Source organism: Papilio machaon, chromosome 5 (genome assembly GCF_912999745.1).
Source record: "Papilio machaon chromosome 5, ilPapMach1.1, whole genome shotgun sequence".
In the NCBI taxonomy this organism is placed as follows: domain Eukaryota; kingdom Metazoa; phylum Arthropoda; class Insecta; order Lepidoptera; family Papilionidae; genus Papilio; species Papilio machaon.
The window spans coordinates 8,253,941-8,271,396 of NC_059990.1; the positions used below are offsets into that span (position 1 = coordinate 8,253,941).

Sequence of the window (17,456 nt, forward strand, 5' to 3'; positions counted from 1 at the left end):
CGTCGTAGTTACGTCTTAAATTTTAGTGAAGAATCGTACGATGTCTTCAAGGTTTAATTCCTTTTTATATAGAATAAATCTTTGTAAAAACAAATGAAAATTGAATTATTTTTGTCGATTTTTTCTTAAATGAAACTGCCCAAGTCTTACATTTGATATTTATATTCTGATAAAGAAATCATAGTATATAATTTAATTTAATATTTAATTTAATTTTAGCTACATATTTTCTACTTGTTTAAGAAGAAAAACATGTTTCAAAAACATGTTAATCGAGCTAATTCCCGAACTTGTTATCATTAGATTATTCCCTAAGAGGATAATTTTCCGTTCCGAGTTTTCCTTAATTTTCACATAAGGCTTATTATATTTAATTTGAAAATAGAGAGAAAATTGCGTTATTTTCTTTAGCTGCCCGTAGGTAGTACTGGGGTAGTTCCGGCCCATATTAAAATCGTTATCGCTCAATCTTAACTGCCCTATACTCGAAACTATGGCCTCCAATGAAAATGATATACTCTCATTTATTCTTCATACAAAAATAACTCTTATCACAATAACTTTAAGGGTTTAATTCATTAAAAAGCTCGCCGTATCACAGAAAGGGTATATTTCTCCTCATTATTAATTTGATAAGAAAAGCGAGACGTGTAATAGCGGTGTTTTAGTTATTTATCTGAGTAAAGGATGTTTCTAAACATAGTTACCCGAATATTACGGTGGCCAGAATTGTACATAAAGCCCATTTTTTTTATAAAAAATAAAATAATATTTCATACTAGCAATTGCCCGAGACTTAACACGGAAAAAAAAGTTAGTAATAAAAAAAAACAAAAAACAACAGCCTGTATGACTGTCATTCGATTTATATTCTTCCCCTTTTAATTAGAGAAAGTAAACAAATTAATAACTAGAATATAAGCGTGAAGATGAAGCAATTTCGTGTTTTTTCTGATGTGTGTGGTGCCAGAGGCCTAACTTTAGTCCCCTTTCCCTTCTCACCCTAAGGAAGGGATTAGAAGGGGAAGTGGATTTGACGGAGGAGGGAATGCATAGTAAATGGAATATATCCTTTTTATGTTCGTTCCCTCCTCCATCGATTAAAGGTCGGCAAAGCATCTGCAATTGTGGACGTCAATGGGTACCAGTCACTTCGTTATTTCGAAGTATTCAAGTAGCAGTGTGCCCGTTTGCCACCTAGCGATATAAAAAGTGTACATGCACAAACATTAACCTCATAAGACATTATGGAAAAACTTCTATACGTAAAAAAGTTACACTGTTTAATAGATTACAGCGCTCAGCAGCTGGATATTATGGTGTTATGCGGTTAAGCGAGCAACTTGCTTATAATGTAATTATCGTAGCAACGGTTACATAATTATTGCAGGTATTGTATCTTATAAAATAAATTTAAAAATATCCATTAGCAAATGAAGGCATTAATAACATAGAACTACGTATCAATTTACTTTAAGAAATTCCATTCGTAAATATCGGCAAAAATTATAATAACATTTTATCTTTGCTGTTTATTATATAAGAGCATTGTCTTATCAGTATACATACATACAATACATATTTACAAAATAAATTTGTCTTTTGTAGTCCAAAGTTCAAATGTAAAGATCAATAACGAAGAAAATTAAATACATTTTATCATACTTCCTCGAGCTCGATACAAAAATATTCCACTCTAAATATGAGAAATGATACTCGGGGAACACAATGATTTAGGGTGCGCCTTCAAAGGTAATTGAGCGTTAGGCAAGGTTGAGTGACGGCCTGAATTATCTATGTCGCTTCTTTTTTTTATATTTTATGTCGCACGATGTGGATTGACTTAACGTTATTGTTAATAAATGTTGTGTATTTAGTATATCAGTGGGTTTTCATTTCTAAAACAGTAGTGCAAAATACTATGGCAACCACTCCTATTTAATTTAAAAAAAGGTGTAGTAAATTCGTCCATAATTTGGATAGCATAAGTACAAAATTGTTCAAATATTTCGACCATGTAAGCCAACAGTAAGAACTGCTTATTAAATCTGTTTTGTGTGTAATCTTTCTCCTGGTAATTTCTAAAAAATCTAAATGTTATTCACGCAAAAAAAAATCATACAAGAAAGCAAAATTTTAGTCAATTACTTTTTTTTGGGCAACTGATATAAAGAAGACCAGAAAAAATAAATTACACGCTAGAAAATACAGACTGATCTCTGGTACTTATAAAACTATTAAAAAATAATTTGAACAGGTTAATATTTTTCCTTAGTAACAATATTTATATTTTAATCTCAATAGCTTACTTGTTATATTTATGTAATAAAGGTTTTTTTTTTAATCTACAGGTTATCAATTTAATAATTATTAATTTCAAAGCTAAGCGTTGTGCGTGATTATGATCGAAGCAATTTCATAGGAGATGACTCCACACGATCTCACAAGGCCGATTTCCGCAGTAAGCCTATGCAAGTGACGTTAAGTGTAATAACAATTTGAGGATCGCTTTAATAGAAGCCTCCTTTGAGGATATTATGTGTAATGCGGGATATCCTCCAGTATCTCGAAGCTTACATAACGGTATTGCTACCGCACGAAATACGTAAGCAGCACAAACACATGGTTGTGTATCTCAAAGGCATAGATAGAATAGCTTGTACAATTATAGTAAAATAACTTAGTAAAGTTTAACCAATTTTAATTCTAAATACAGGTATGACTGTCAAAGGTACGATCTTTTTTCAGTATACATTTCTATAGTATATTACTTATAAATGTGATAAGATTTTACGACCACTGTTATTTTTTGCACGATTTTTCCTTCTCACATTCCTCTCAAAAAGTCTAGAGCATTAAAGAACCACTAGGTTCGTAAAAAACATCTTAGTTTAAAACCATTTTCAATAAGAATCGTGTTATTAACGTGTTTATCTGAAGGTTAAAGTTTCAAGGTGTCCTTGTCCGACATGCCTTAACTTTTTAAATTATTCTTTATGAAAAAATATCTCATAAATTTTTCAGGTGTTTTACGATGCGACGAACCTATTTCATGTAAAAAAACGACTTAAAATTTAAATAATGGCTCTATTCGTGTGAATTAATTTCAACTTTGTGACTAGTAATAAATCTATTAGATACTTTTTCGAATTAAATAAGCTAAGTTTCTTTGTAATTGTAATCCTCATTACATGAAAAATATCAATTCAACAACTTTATCTTAGTATTAAGGTAAAATTCTAAAAAAAAAAACACTAAACTGGAATAAAATTAAAGGGCGTACCGTGTACAGTCGCGACGAACTAGCGTTTATCTATTCGAACGTATGGTTGTCAAAGAAGCGAGTGATAGGTGGCGGGATTATGCAAAACTGAAACCGGTAATATCTGCCACTGGCACACGTGTTTCGGGCGTATGCGCTTTAATTACTTGAATCATTTCGTATCTCTTTGGAGTATATTCTGTTAACTAAAAGCCATAAGGCTATGATGTTATTTAAAACGAAATTTCAGTACGTTATTAATCTATGTCAGTAGTTGTCATTACTTATAACTTGATATTCGATCTTTAAGTGTATATGAATATTAATTAAATTTTCGTTACTCGAAATTCTTTTCTGTTCGTTACACTTGCGATACACGTGTAAAGTTTTAAGTTAATCAAAATACTCTATGAGTAATTCAAATAAACCTTTTATTTCAAAGTATATACAGGCAAAGCTAATAAAATAGAATTAAAAGTTATTTAATATAAATACAGAGTTGGCATCTTAAATTTTTCTGACCTTAAAACATAACAAAAAAGTAGGGGATTTCTTCGAAACTTTATTAGGTATGAAGTTAGCAATACGAAGGCAAAGTACAGAGCCATTATTAAAATTCCCACAGCCGACTTTCCGCCATAATAATATTTTCGGTCCGGTAAGCTGGAAAGAAAAACTGAGCTTAAATGGATTTGGCATATTTTATGATAATATTAAGACCTACAAACGACCTCGGATTGCCGGGATATTGTAGAGTTGTTGTCTTCATTATTTTTTGTACTGTCCAAAGTCGCGATGGAAACGTTTTCCAGACTTTATTTTCTATTTCAAATTTTTTATAGTTTCTTTGACGATAACTTTTAAAACACACTTTATCTAGTTAAGATGTTGTTAAACTTATAACTACATTTACTTAATACATTTCGTACCGTTCTAATATATTTAGGAGTAGGAGTCCTTTGGCTTAGATTAGTTTTACTTACCCTTTTTATTGGATCAAAGTATTTATTACTAGCTGTGCCCGTGACTTCGTCGTTTCTCTGCTCTTATCTTATATTAAAAAAAAACTGTCTTCGGGTAGTTACATTAAGTTAACGATACAGTTAGAGTTGTAATTTTTCTTAAAGTTACACTTACTACAAAAACATAACAAACTTTAGTTACTACAAAAAACATAATAAACTTAAAGTTACTACAAAACATAATAAACTTATAAAACATTGACATAAACCTTACATATTCCCATACAAAATTTCATTGTTCAACCTCTATTACCTATTATTATGCATCCTTCTGGGTAAAACTTTTACAAACTTTGAATGTCAAATTAACAGCCTAAAAATAGGTATCCAGCTTGTAGATATAAAAATGTCGATAATTCCATACATCTTTTCATCCCCCCTTTCAAACACTTTTTTCGTATTAAAAAGTATGTCATGTGCATTTTATTAGGCTCTAAACTATCTGTGTACCAAATTTAATTTAAATCGGTGCAGAAGTCTTGGAGTGAAAGCAAGACAGACAGATAGAGTTACTTTCGCATTTATAATAAGTAAGAAATTGAAGCGCAGATTCCAATAGTTAAGAGTATAGTCTACCGATCTAGCGGTCGTGAGTTCAAGTCCCGCCATTTAACTATTATCGAGAACCATATCCAAACACAAACTTTTTCAAGCTAACTTGAAACTACACGAATTGTATAAGCAAGTAAACAAAATACTACTAATACTTAATAAAAAAAATAAAAAAAACAATTTCATGAAGACTTCTTCTAAGCTAAACGGCTGGCGAGTGAGGTGTTACTCGATTCATAGTCTGCTTCGGAGTATCTAAGTCAGTCGGGATCAATGATTTATTTTTAAATTAAGAACAAGTTGATGACAGGTATTCGTATATCTTATTCAATAACTTAATGAAGCATTCTGTTAATTTTTCGGCCTTATTTTTATTTTAGACTGTAACTGCCTTCAGCCTGAAGCCTGCCAAATGTAATGTATTTTGTTTCAGAATATTTTACTGAGTATTTTTAAGTTTTAAATTTCTCATTAGTAATTTTTATTTAACTGCAAAAGTTCTTAACACTTTGTTACTGATGTTTTCATATTAAAACAACTTTAATAACTCTTTGCTGTTCTTCTGTCATTGTCAAATTCCTATCAGTAAATAACAATCTGTCTATACTCGACGTCAAAAGTAAGCTGAAATAAGAAAAGTCGCCTTAGCAAGAAAACTTAGTTCAAAATCAACTTATCGCAAAAACAAATCATGTTGAAAGCAATATTATGTAGTAAATTTGAACTGTACCTACTTTTACAAAAAATAATGTGATTCTAAGAAATCGGAAAGAAGAAAATGGAACGAAAACTAATATCCGATTACTTTTTGCCTCTTGTCCCATATCAGATTAAATCTGTTAGGGGCGCGACGCGGATGTGAGTCAAAACGACGTGTAGATTCAAGGAGATTCTGAGTGGCCCTTACAGAATTGCCCTGTTCACTGTACGTGACTGTACGTGATTGTACATCTTCTTATGATTAATACTCGTATATATTGAAACAAACTTCTCTGGCCCGGTGGCAGTTAATTCTGTCAGAACATATTATGTAAGTTAAATTAAATTTATTAAGGAAAGACAAGGAATGACATGACAGCGGTAGTCCGATAAAGATTTTGTGAAACTTTTTGCATTTATGCCAATGGGGCAGATAATGTCGACATATAATTCTATCAGAAAATATGTAAAACAATTAGACGTAGAAAATTAAGTAAAAAAAATATGACAATACAGCTACATGTAGGATAATAATTTTGTGAAACTTTTGGAACGAAGTTCCTTATCGCGCGTTGTGAAAGGGGGCTAGACGGAAAAAATTCTTACGAAAAGTTGTCACGACACTTTTTGCTATAGACGAATGAGCGCTACTTCACCATAGCAACGACGTGACAATATATAACGAAAATTCATAGAAATAAAATGTACGTCTTGTGAAGACTTAAGTTTTTTATTCATAGAATAAACATTGGTTCCTTCACTAATAAATAGAAAGGAACTTCGTTCCATCCGGGTGTCCCTTGACACCTCTCAAGTTTTTTTGACTTTGACTGGGTGACGCTAGTGAGCTGTCATATATTTAGTTTGACTAAGGCTCACCGGGTCAGATATCGTTGTCATTCTACAGGATAAGACAGTAACAATCTGATTATAATCTTTTATTTTTTGACATTGATAGGGGGTCGCTAGTGAGCTATTGTAAATTAGGATTACCGAGTCATATAAGTTTATCCCACGACGCCAGGTGGGGAAGGAAGGTCTTAGAATGGAGGCCACGGCAGGGGACCAGGAGCGTGGGGCTTCCTCCTTCCAGGTGGACCGACAACATAATCCGCACGGCGGGAAGTTGTTGGATGCGAAAGGCGGAGGACCGCATACTGTGGAAGGCATTGGGAAAGGCCTATGCCCAGCAGTGGGCAGATAAAGGCTGATGATGATAAGTTTATCAAATGATAATTTTTTACCTTTCCATTAGGATGTAGACATTACGTCAGCTAAATATAAACCATGAATTAATACTAAACATGATTGATTACCGTTCTAATTTCCAATGTACTCGTGAACACTAATTAATTAGTAATATTCGGAACATGTCATATACAGAAATATTAGTAAGCAAAAAGTATAAAATAATAGTTTTTTTTCCTACCGATAGCATTTCAAATTAATGCTCATGTCGCATCCTTTTTACTTATGTGGCATTTTGTAAGAAACTGGTGAGACATAGTCGGACGTAGTGTAACAAACTGATTTATAAGAGTTTAATAACGTGTTTAACAAGTTTATTGTAAGTGACTTTATCTTTAGTAAAGGTTCTTATTATATTTGTAATCTGGGTAAGATTTACCACCATTGAAATATAAAATTATTCCCATGGTTTATACAATACGTTCTAATACTTTGTACAGAAAGTGTAATATTAGTAGCAAAAATTCAAGTCCACGGGGCGCCCGAGCTCCACGCTCGTCTCATCAATTTCGCTTATTTTTTATTATTCCCACGTCTGGCGAATGTTTGAAGGCGTTCTCATGCCTACAGTTACTTACTCTTTTATTAATAAAAGTTTACGCGACCCCCGCTTATGGCGGTTGAAACAATTTTCACTCAGCCTGTGCTTCATTCCTTTGTTTTATTTGCCTATTCAAATTTCATATTTCACAAAGTAATTTTAGGCAATACACGACTTTAGTTTTTTTGTTAAAAAAATGTAAGTAACTTGCGTTGAGCTACTTTGTTCCGAATATGTATAAAGCTTAAGTTATTATCGAAGTTAAGAAGTATTAAATAAATTAACGTAGATATCTAATATTTAAATGAAATATTTAATAGGACATTTTATTTATTTGTATTCTACGTTCCATATTTAAAATTAAACACAAGCTATACTAATTTTTAAACCATAATGACGTCATAATGACAATTTGTAAATTCCTTGTTTAATTTCAATTCGAGGCGCACAATTTATTAGTAGGTATGTACAATGGTACGTAATGTTAAGGGGAAATAATTTGAGATTGCAGCAACAATCTAGAGGGCGGTTAAGAAAATAGCCGTACTGAATATTCAGGAGGCTAAACACAGGGCCGCATTGCATGGCTTGTTTTCATTAACATGATTGGTCTGACCCCGTTTTAAATCCCAACATGTTATACCATTATTGTATAATAAGGCGGGCCTTAAAATATTAACGTAGATCAGTCAACATAAATTTATAATAGGCAAAATTCGGTTGCCTAGATATGTTTTAAGTGATTTCACTACATTGCACTACTATATCAACTTAGTGTTTAGTGTAACCTTGTGTGTGTAATTTTTAATGAGTTTTTATCCTGTGTAAAAATATTAAATTTATTTTAATTGTTATGACGCTTGGCAAGATGATCTTTCTTAATTATTTTGCTAATCGATTATTCATTAATGTTGATCTTGTATCTTTGTCAGCTGATAGTTGCTTGAAGCAGTTCATGTAGATCACCCCTCTACACATAAGCGATAATGAAAGCACGATAGCAGCCTTTATATTATATTCATCCAATGAATATCAAGCAAAAAAAATTCTAAATGGGTACAAGTGGCATATTATTCTTACGTATTCTATGCCGTCGTTATAAGTACACGAGTATGAAAAATCAATAAAAGTCCGTTCTATTAAAAACTTATCCAATTAAAAGGTGAAAGTTTATTTTGTATAATAATAGATGTCTAAATATAAATATGTTAGCCACTGCGTTGCAGACAGTATCAATAGGGTTTTAATAAATAATAACGTTTTAATTATTATCGATTAGACCTTGTCGTTTAGTCTGAGTTATTGTCACAAAGCTGGTATTGAAACTATAAATATTAAGTTTGTTATTTTCAATTAAAAATTCGTGAAATATTTTGTAAAATGATGACGTGAAATATTTTTATATTTAGGGCAGTGTTTACAAGCTGTGTTTAGTTATTAAACGGCATTTTTTTATTAGAGTGATTTTTTATTTTTTTTAATATTCTAGATTTAATTCTAGCATTTTATATATTTTCCTGTCCCCCCTTAATATTGGATCTCGGATTGCAAAGCGCCAAGACACTATATTCTTAATATAACTATTTACACATGGTTTATAAATTTGGTTTGAAAATTATACCAGAATTTTGTAACATTTAAGGCGGAGTACCTATTGTTTATTATTAGTTTGTTTGCTCCATACTTTCCTTTAATTTTTAGTTTTCAATTTGGCTCCAAAAATAATATACTACTAGCTGTCAGCCGCGACTACGTTCGCGCGAAATTAAAAAATGTAATAAGTAGCCTATGTGTTCTTCCAGATTACGTTCTACATCTGTACCAAATTTCATAAAGATCGGTTGAACCATTCTGGAGATACCTTCAAACAAACAACCACCCATCCATCCATATAAACATTTGCATTACTACTAGTAAGAAGTAAGATTACTTCCATAATTACTTGATAATACAAAATAATATTCTGTAGGTACTATTAAGCTCAGAAATTTAATGTTATAAAAATATATCAGATCATATTTCAACAACTCTGGTTTATACCTCCTTTTAAGATACAAAGCTGTAAAACACAGTTGTTAAAATAGGTTAAATTGGCATTGTTATTTTAAAGACTTTACAGTTCACAGTTTTCAAAGTCTAATGTTTCTAAGGCGGTAAGTAACAATCGATTTGCTCGGCTTGATTTGTACCTATCTATTCACCGGTATAACTTTATCGAAACTGGAAGCCCCGGCAATACTTGTGCCCGAAGATAAGCTTTAGCAAAACTAAAATTAAATTTAAGTTAAGCGTAAGTCGACTTAAGTTTCTATTCAAATACCGCTTTACCTGTTTTTGCTAGTTTGCACATTAAAAATTTGCGGATTGTATTTTGCCCAGCTGTTTAATTAAAGATAATTACTGCATGAATAAATAAGTAAATTTGCTTTTTCTTGAAACCAACTTGTACTTATATAAGTCTTACGAATAATATTTGATTGCGTAAGTAACTTATAGATATTTAAAATCTTTATTCATTATCACAATAGGAAGGTACGATTATTGTCTATTAATTTAAGAAAACAAAATCAATTTTACATGCTAAGGGACTATACCTACATATACTTTAAAAGCGTTCTGTGCCAAATATGTTTTGCTTCTTTTACGTGCTCAAATTATATTCGTACAGTAATCGAAAATGTTTTGCTATTTTCATATTTTTTATGAAAACATTTATTTTGTATCCTGATATGCTTAAAAATACGACTAATTGTAAATTAATAAGGTATATAACACAATAAGAAATATAGATTAAGAAGCTTCATAAACCATATTATTTTATTTTTTGAATTTTCATTGTTCATTGTTTATTATTCATATAATGTTAACTGTTTACAGTTCTGTCTCAAGTAATGAAGCGCTTTTGAACATCATGTGCAACGTGATCTCTCTGTAGTAAACGCGATAGCAATTGTTCCTCTCGAGGATTTGTCAGAGAATCAAAGCAATTTTCGCTCGTCAACAAGCGACGCTGAGGCTGACGTCCCCATTTGTCTGGAGTCTAAGCAACCGAATGTACGCTTTTACTCAACGTGCCCGCTCTAACCTAAGCTATCTCAATGTTATTTTATAAAGTCAAAAGTAAGCGTACATTTTTTAAAATTAATGTAGTATTTGTAATTATTTTAGACAATAAATTTTGTTTACATCTGTTTGTCTAATTATTATCTTAAGGGTAGCGGCAAAGTAATTGCTAACTGAAAGTTTTTCATCAATTTTATTGAGTTTAATTCAGAGAGTAAATGATTTTCCTTCTGCCGCATTCTATAGATACAAGTATCAAGAGCGTTAAGTTTATCTTTAATAACTGTACAATATAAGTATGTTAACATCACAAATCTGGTATACTACAAGGGTTATAACTCTTGAAAATATCGGACAACTGGGATCTAAGCCAACTGCACCTGCCCACTCAGCTGATTAACGGACGGGGCTAAACATCAACCAGAGTGCCTTGCCAACCGAAAATTGGCAACCAAAATTTAGTGGCTCTCTCGCCCGCTGCTGCACGGAATAGCTTGTAGGACCATACGAAATATTCAAGGCATGTTCTACCAGCACATGTAACGGACTTGTGCTACTTGCCCATACACCGCTTATGTTACAACTGATGTATTTAATATATATTATAAAAAAAAAACACTAATACATATTTTATAAACGTTTTTAATAGCAAAAATTTATTTGAAATTTCTATTGATTCCTTAGCCCAATTAGTATATATTCTTGCTCTATTTATTATTTAACTATAAATTCACCAAAAACATACTCGTAAATTATAATTGACAGGCTTCAGAGTGAATAAACTTGGTAGTCAATTACGTGAAAATAAGTCTACAGGTATAAGAAACACGGCTTGTAAACGCTGAGTAAACTCGCGCACGTAAGGAACGCACCTGCGGTTGACAACCTCATTTGTTTAGGCCGCCGTGCCGCGCGTTTCCTTCATTATGATAAATATTGTAACATTGTAAGCCTGCATATCCACCAGTTGAACACCCCTACCGAAATATTACATGTATACAATATAGTGATAAAGCAAGAAGCATGTCTACAGTGAACTACGCATTTGAGAAATATTGTTGAAATACCAAACAAAAGTCACGCATGTAACCTATAGGGGTAGACAGAGACCACAATTGACCACGATGATTTTATTTTGCAGTCGTATTATAACATTACAAGTGTTACGTCGGCGTATCAAAGAATATCAAATTTTTCACTAACGATGAAAAAACATCATTAACATAGATATAACAAATTCAAAGAATAGAATAAAATAATAAAAGAAAAATAAGTCAGGGAATTCCAATTACACCGGCCTCCATTGAATTTAATGAAATCTGCGCAGTGGCGTCTGAAGACTGCACAGGTGTATTTTCGTTTAATAAACGTTGAGATGAAAAGGTCACCGTGTTATCAGGGGTCGCGGACAAAAGACACAAACCTTTTCGACCTTTTTCCTTGTCTTGAGATAAAAACAGAAAGTGGATTAAATGCACAGATAGTCGCTGCCCATAAAGAGATGGAACTTAAAGATAATCCTAACAAAAAGAAACGCGGCTGAGGGTTTCCTATCTCAAAAGACTTTTAGCTCTGCCATCTCTTTATGCAGGTGCCTTAATTTTATTTTAGATCGTAAACTGTTATTGTTTCTGTTAACGACAACACAAATCTTGCCTTTTCTGTAGTATTTTTGTGTAAAAATTTAAAAGAGACATTATTTTAAGATGTCCTAAGCCTATTTTAATTCCAACTGCTTAAAACAGTGAAGTTGTATCAGTCTTCGCTTAATTATCAGTCTTAATACATACCTTGTTGAATGGCATGGTATTGCATGTCTTTGAGGCGAACTAAAAAAAAAAAAACTTAAGTTTCTTGAAGAAAAAAACAGATATATTCAGATGATGGTTGTGATGGAAGGTTCTAGTGTTCTAAATATACATACAAAAAGGTGGTTTATAACATTTAATGGGAAAGGGTTAAACTTTTTGCTGTACATTATGGTAGAATTTATCCTCTAGTAGAACAATTTATTATATTGAAATTGTAATAATTTTTATTGAAATAATTGAAAAAAAGTTAACGTTTTTTCTTGATGAGTATTTGGACTGTCCTATATTCACAAAAATATTAATATTTTAGTTTAGTTATGAATTAATTATTCTAAGAAAATCTAAATTGTTAAATTATTAAATTTGAATTTCATTTAGAACCATTTTACAAGCATGGATGTCACGGATGAATTTTAATAGCGTTCAAAAGCGGAGCCATTTTTGCGGAATGTGCACAAAATCTCTTATTCCTCGAGCAATTCCAATTCAATTATTTGTCTTTGAAATTCAGTTTACCGCATAGAACTTGCGATGCACTTTGGCATTTCCACGACTCTGTTATACCGAAATGGTATTATTTGTAAAGATTGTCATAAGTTCGCAGTTCTGTTCGTGTAGCAATTTCGTATTTGATTCAGTGTATGAATAAATTCAAAAGCGAAACATGCTTTATTCGTTAAACTATTCAAAAAGCCCCCATAAAAATCAAGAAATTTGTTCATATCTTTATACTTTGGTAGAAATTCAGTGTTTCAAACATGATGTATCTGCCTCGCAGGACGGCAATGTGCAAGTATGTATTAGTTTTTTTTTCAAATATCTTGGCAGTCCAAGGTCAACAGGGCGCTGCGCAGTGCTTTTCCCCCGCATACCGGTCCGTTCCGTTATACCTACAATTGTCTTCTGCGCAGCTACTTTTGCCAAATTAAGAGCCGCCAAGATATATGTAAACATTTATACTATTTTACCAATTATCTGTTCTCCATTCTTCCACTTAATCTTGTTTCATACATTATACCAATACTTTCTGAGTGACACCCTACCGGAAGAGATCGAACAAAGTTGACCTTCAGAAGATTCAGCTGAATACAAAATAGTGGGTTGTTTTTATTGTTTAATTTACTGTTGGTTAATATAATCCTTAACTTACACATCTTTACAGAAGCAGTTGTATAGAAATGTCTTTTTAGTATAGTAAAACAAAATAGACCTTTTTCTTACATCTCAGGCTCTGGCAAATTCAAGCTACAGACAAAGTTGGGTATGGGGCCGTTTTTTGAATTTTTAATACTCCCTGAGTGCTTAGAATATGCTCCGTGAAAGTTCAGAACTACTCTCCGAAAAATTATAAAGGAAAAGTTAATAATGACTTAAGAAAATTAATGAATACTATATTTTTCTTCTTGTCTTTTGATACATTGGCCGTAAAAGTAGGTGAAAAAAAACTCTTTGGCAAAAAAGAGGCAATCAACAGTATCGAAAAAGTAACAAAATTACACAAACTTATGATTCAGTTTTTCTTTAATTCTTCAATTCTGCAGATTGGAAGTCAAGTGTTTAAACTCTGAGCCACCGACGCTCTGAGTATTTATATTCATATTTGATATTAACTACTGACTGACTACTGACTAAATATTCTTAAGTAATATTTCTTGCTTAGTTGCCTGTCTGCTTGCCAATAAAAAATTATGCCTCTATAAGAATTCGAATCATTAATGGAAATTTACAGAGATGAATGGTCTTAGTCGGTTGTTCTTCATGAAATATGAAGATTGATAGACTTCGTTTACTACAACTTATCTATTAACAACGTGGAAAGTGCCACAAATCAGATAGAATGTAAAGTTAATCTATTTATGGTTTATTTTGTTTTGTTCAATTTCACTCGATATAGGAATCATAATTTTTCAAGTGAATACATCTTTCTAGTCATCTATTTATAGTAATAGTTAATGATCATTCGAAACTTCAATTTAAATATATGAACATTTAAAAATATAACTCTTCATACCAGACCTTATCGTTATGTAGAATTCAGAAGAAGACAATTTTAATTTTTAGTCTTTACTAATTGATAACATAACGAAGATATAAACTGTATTATACCACATAGGAATATATATATCAAGTTGTTAATAAATTATAAATTAAATTAATATTATTATAATTTTCCCTTGTTTCAGTTAAGTTCGGGATTGTGATCGTAAACCGCCGATGTGAACAAATAGCTTCGTGAAATTCCTTAAAAACTAAGCCAAGTAATTTTGATTAATACGTAGAGATGACGGAGTGCTCGCTACGCCCCAGTCCCACACGAGTTCTCTCACTCTGGACTCTTTTAATTGGAAGCTTTAATATCGCAGGTAAGTTTATCATTATTAAATTACACTCGTTGAATTCCACTGCCTTAACAATTATTATACTATGTGTAAACATTGTTATCTCTTTGAAAACAAAGTCGATAATATGTTTCGATACATTATCCGAATTTTACATAACTAGCTGTCGCCCGCGACAAAAAAATGGGGGGGGGGGGGTTATGAAAAATAGATGTTAGCCGATTCTCAGACCTACTGAATATGCTCACAAAATTTCATGAGAATCGGTCAAGCCGTTTCGGAGGAGTACGGTGACGAAAACTGTGACACGAGAAATATTATTATTTAAAATAAAATAAACACAATAAAAGAATATATATCATGACCCGCGCTAACAGTTTTCAGATAACTTTCAAAGTTATGGTTTTATTGTATAAGTTCTCTAAAGTCTTCATATAAAATTAAAAACTACTGTATAAACAGAGTAAAGTCGGCGGTGTTTAGATAACAAACTTTATAAAGCTACGGAGCGCTTCAAGTTTATTACACAAGCCCATATTTTTATAAAATCAGCTCGCATCTAAAGGTGTACTGAAAACTAGTTTAGGAACATTTTTAAAGTAAAGTCAGCTTTATTACTGCGCCACCTTCTCGTAGACAGGCTGCAAAAGGTACACTATCTGGAAAATAAAATCACTTTGTATGTGTAAGTGGGTTCTTTTCCTCATATGCTTACATCTAATTTCTTTTGAGAGACTTTAAGTTGTACCCCTTAACATGGATACAATATGTGAATTTTATAAGCATTAAAGTGGCGACGTCACAGATTTTGAGATAACGTCATATGTTTGTTACTGTTAAGTCTGCAAACAAGGATTATATTATAACGTCGCTCGGGATTGTTAAGAATTTAAACCGGTATTTTCAAAAAAACTACTGAACCAAATAGTTAAATAATCTCGCTGTAAAAGTCGTAGGCCTTCCCTGTTAACAGAAAATTTATATCATACTAATATTATGAATGCGAATGTTTATAACGTCTCAATGGATCATGATATAATTTGGCACAGATGTAGAACATAGTCTGGAATAACATAGGCTACTTATTACGTTTTTTTTAATTACGCGGGGACGGAGTAGCGTGCGACATCGTGTTCTAAATATTCATATTTATTTTTTCTGTTACTTTTTACTATAACATTAAATGCTTCCAAATGAAATTGTTATTAATTATGTTTAACTAGCTTTTACCTGCGACTCCGTCCGCGCGGAATAAAAAATAGAAAACGGGGTAAAAATTATCCTATGTCCTTTTCCTGGTTCTAAGCTACCTGCCCACCAATTTTCAGTCAAATCGATTCAGCCGTTCTTGAGTTATAAATCGTGTAACTAACACAACTTTCTTTTATATATATAGATTATGAATTCTGTTGAAATTTCCAAACATCTTAAATTCCATGCCATTTAAAGCCGAAAAAAAATTGTTACCGGTGGTATAAAAAGTTGTGTTAATGTCTATGCATCGTAAAGTTAAATTACGGCGTAGTTAAATCCCGGCAGGAATGTTACCCCTTCATATTGTCGGGAATGTGAACCTTTGAGGCGCGAGTGTCGCCGCTTTGATTATGTGGAAACACGGAGTGCGCTTTTTATATTGAAGACGAGTGCTAGCACGTTGAAAAGATTATTTTGTAAGTTTGCGATTTTTTATTATTTAATTTTGTAAAATTACATTAATTTGGATTTTAATGCATTTTTAAATTAAAGTATAATAAACTTAAAACCACATTTGATAATAAAATTAAAGCCAAAAATAAAAAAAAAAAACTTATTTTGTTTTAAAACAGAACAGAATTACAGGAATGAGTATTTTAAAATTTAGGTAAATTAAATTTTATTTGAATACGTGACAAAATAATATTATAAGTAAGTTAAAAAGAATCTCCCATAAAATTTATTGTACTATTGGAAATAAGAATCTTTTCCTGATATGGATAAGTTCTGTTAATATAGATCCGAAATTTTGAATTGATATCAAACATTTTAATGAACATAATATGATAAATTGAAATCATAAATTTTGGAACTTTCGTATTGTAATTGACCACAAGTTTAATTAGATTATAAAATTGCAATTAACTATTTAATTGGTGCTGGCAACGGATCTGATTCAGGTTTCTGTAGTATGAATATTAATCACAGTGATCTGAAAGAGTATTTCTTAGTTACATAAAACTTTATTACGGAATGATATGGTACTAGCTGTCGCCCGCGACTCTGTCCGCGCGCAGTTAAAAAAAAAAAAAACAAAATGAAAAATAGATGTTGGCCGATTCTCAGACCTACTGAATATGCTCACAAAATTTCATGCGAATCGGTCAAGCCGTTTCGGAGGAGTACGGTGACGAAAACTGTGACACGAGAATTTTATATATTAGATTAGATTTTTTTACTCTATACTTTTTAGAACTGAAACTTATTTTTTTATAAATCTTTTAGAAGAAACATTACACAAAGCTTTTCGAATAATAACATAAAATATACAGACTAAAATGACACAATGAAATGGAGTCGACATCGACCTACCCTCCGACACTTATTATCTTAAGGTCATTCAACACAAGCGATTCGTGTTCGCACGTACGCCGCTTTTTATTATTTCGTATTGTTCCTTTTGAAAATAAATCGGCGCTTGGGTTGCGTGCGTTGTATATGTATTTTGCATGAGAAAGCGCTACTTCGCCCGGGGCCGGCAAAAAGGTGCGTGATTTTTGTTGGATATATACAGAGAATTTATGAGTGTAGCATGTCATTATTATTATTAGATAACCTATGCTAAAATCGACTTCTAAATAATGGTAATAACTAAAGATATATGGCACCATGCGATCTGTTTACCTCCACACCTTGCAACTCCTATGGATATCAGAATAGGTGAAC

General features: G+C 32.0%; 1 protein-coding gene across 1 annotated transcript in view; it reads left to right on the forward strand.

Annotated features, from left to right (window-relative positions):
* The window catches only part of LOC106710588 (nephrin), a 58,792-nt gene that overhangs the window by 6,122 nt on the left and 35,214 nt on the right, over positions 1-17,456 (forward strand). The window contains exon 2 of the mRNA XM_014502680.2: positions 14,382-14,561. Coding sequence (XP_014358166.2) covers positions 14,480-14,561 — 82 coding nt within the window. The 5' untranslated portion in view covers positions 14,382-14,479. The remainder of the gene's footprint in view (positions 1-14,381; positions 14,562-17,456) is intronic.